The 2,839-nt window shown below is 48.9% G+C and overlaps 1 protein-coding gene across 1 annotated transcript; it reads right to left on the bottom strand.

The window, feature by feature from the left end:
• Positions 1–1,330: 1,330 nt before the first annotated feature.
• Positions 1,331–2,592, bottom strand: LOC119276721. The gene is made up of 3 exons (XM_037557858.1): positions 1,949–2,592; positions 1,793–1,852; positions 1,331–1,703 (listed from the first exon to the last, which is right to left on the bottom strand). The coding sequence occupies exons 1-3, from the start codon at positions 2,477–2,479 to the stop codon at positions 1,698–1,700; spliced, it is 597 nt and encodes a 198-aa protein (XP_037413755.1). The 5' UTR covers positions 2,480–2,592; the 3' UTR covers positions 1,331–1,697.
• Between the last annotated feature and the right edge of the window lie 247 nt (positions 2,593–2,839).

Below are 2,839 nucleotides of genomic sequence, written 5' to 3'. Positions count from 1 at the left end.
TGTTGCTTTTATCTCCTATAAAATATATATGGCCTACACTTTTGTTGCTTCATCCATGAGGTATAACTGAACTACCAAGATAAATAGCCCATTATACGCAACAATCCATCAACCTATGGGTTATAGTGTTAAGAACAAGAAAATGAAGTGCATGCAGTTACGTCGCTAGGGGCATGCTTGATTTATTACTGAAAGTCGGCTAGCCAAAGTTTTGGCAAGCCAATATTTGGCAAAACCAGAACTTGCCAACATTGACAACTTGGCTAAAGGTTACCACAAAATTTTGTTGGCCAATCGGCTTCCGGGTGGAGTGGTGGACAACACAAAGGTTGATGTCGCCAGCCCGGGTTCGAGTCCCTCATCCCCTATAAGAACAAGATGGGGTGGGGTGGGGTGGGAGGGGGGGAGTCTCCCCTCTGCTCTCATTCTTTTCAAACATGGCATGCCAAATATTGGCATCAAACTAAGCACGCGCTACAAATGCAACAGACAGTGGAATCAAGATATCGAGCAATACTAAAGAGCTCCGTCAATTAATTTGGGTCGGAGGGAGTACCAAATTCTGGTAATAAAATGGAGTGAATATCAGGTAAAAAGGAGGTAACTAAAGCTCCATGACAAATGTCAGAGATACTGAAAGAAAAAGCTTAAAAGATAGTCGTTACCTTCACTAATTTTACTTACCCGCCAATTTTGGCTTATGGAGCAAAACTAGGAGATGGCCATGCCATGCATATAAATGATCTTCCACTATGGATACTCCAAGTTATGTTACACAACATCAAATCATTTTATTAGAAACATGTGTAACCTATCAGAGTACAGTCAAAGCATCTTCTTTCCATGCTATGCAAATATACAGTGCAATTATTGTTTTATGTTTGCTAAGCCGATTCGGAAAGTATGCAATCACAACAAGCAAATGCAGACTTGGCGACTTGCACAAGAGTACTTAGACACCTCAGAGCTACAATAAGAAGCAGAACTAAACTGTTCTCCAACAATTTCATATAAGAAACAGTCACGGATTAATGCCCATGTAAATAACAGGACAGTTACACCCCACCTAATAAGGATCATAAGTTCATAACCTTCATATAATTTTAGCAATGCAACAGGTCCAACGACCAAATTCCTTTACTTTACCTATATATTTAGAAACTACTCCGTACATCCCAACATATCAACAGAAGAGATAGTACACTGTACCTTATCTAAAACATCCACAACAACACCACTTATGAATCATAAAAATGACATTTTTACGAATCACCGAAGAAAAGAAATGTGATCAATGCATAAGAACACTTAAAATACCTCACCGCTACAATGAAGCAAAATTGAACTGTTTCCTGCAATTTCATATAAAAAGACCTTCATAGATCATTACCCATGTATACATAACAGGACAAGTACACCCCACTAAGGATCATAACCTTGATACAATTAGCAATCCTACAAGCCCAATAACCAAATTCTTTAACTTTAAACTACTCACCAACTCCATGGCAACACATCATCTAAAGAGATACTACACTGAACTTCATCTAAAATGTTCCACCATAACACAGTTCTGAGTTATGAAGCAGAGATTTTTAGCCATTCACATAAGAAAGAAACGCGATCAGAACATCGGAGAACAAAAGAGATGACCACATCTGAATCCCTTCCCATTTGAATCTCCGCCATATCAGCATTCACCTCTGCAAGAAGACAGGCGCATCTTCAGAGCCAAATCAAAGAAATGAACCGAATTGCGACAAGAAGAATCAAACGATCCCTTGTTCCTTACCTCCTCGATCTTGTACGAGTCCGGCGTCAAATCCTCTAGGGACAATCCAGGGCACAGCAACTGCAATTCCAACAATAACAAGAACAAAAACTCGAATAAGACGCCAAATTCAAACACCGAAAACTTGAGAATTACAAACGCAGGTCCGATCCTTACGTCGAGCTGGCGCTGCACCGGGCGAGAGCGCTTCTTGGGCCGGCGCGGGGGTCGCGTGCCGCGGAAGAAGGCAAAGTCCTGGGCGATCTCCTCCTTGGACAGCACGATGGAAAACCCCCGCTTCTTGGTCTGCGCAGGCCGCGCCGGCGCATGCTCCGCCGCAGCATCGGCCGCGGCCTCCGGCCCGACCGCACCGGGCGCGGCAGTGGCGGAGCGGCGGGTGCGGAGGTTCCAGGGCCGCTGAGGGGGGCGCTGGGGCGAACCGCCTCCGGCACCGCCATCCGTGGAACGGCGGGCCTTCTCCTTGTCCGGGGAGGGGGTGTGCGGAGGCGGAGGCGGAGGCGCCGAGGCGGGGTCCTTGGAGCATCGGAGGAGGCGGTGCGTGCCCCAGCTGAGCGTGGGGAAGGAGAAGCTGTGGAGCCGCCTGCGGTACGGCTGCGCGGGAGCCGGGGCATCCGAGGGAGACGGCGAGAGATTGGCGACGCGGCGGCGGTCGTGGTCGTCGTCTGCTGCGGCGGCCATGGAGACCATAGGAGGGAGGGGCAGCCGGGTAGCGCGTCGGGGAGGAGAGGAGGGAGGGAAAGAAGGGGGCGGAAGGAAGCGAGGAAGCCGAGACGGGGGGATGAGGACTAGGGAGAAAGAAAGGTGGGATTTTTAAAACGGGGAAAGGCCAGTTTCTTCCGAAAATTTCTTCTTTTCTACCCCCTGCTGCCTTGGGATTTCGTCTGCGGGGCTCCTTCCAGAATTGCGTGTGCGTTGGACGTCTGGGCCTCCCTCGCCTTTGGTGTGTCGCGCGCCTGATCGGTGTGGCGCGAGCGGGCGGCGGTCGCCTTCCTCCCCTTCTCTCTCTCTGTCTCGCCCCGTCGGGTGCGGGGGTTACGGAGGAAACGG

This window comes from Triticum dicoccoides, chromosome 3B (genome assembly GCF_002162155.2).
Source record: "Triticum dicoccoides isolate Atlit2015 ecotype Zavitan chromosome 3B, WEW_v2.0, whole genome shotgun sequence".
Taxonomy (NCBI): Eukaryota; Viridiplantae; Streptophyta; class Magnoliopsida; order Poales; family Poaceae; genus Triticum; species Triticum dicoccoides.
This window is presented reverse-complemented; position numbering and strand designations above follow the sequence as displayed.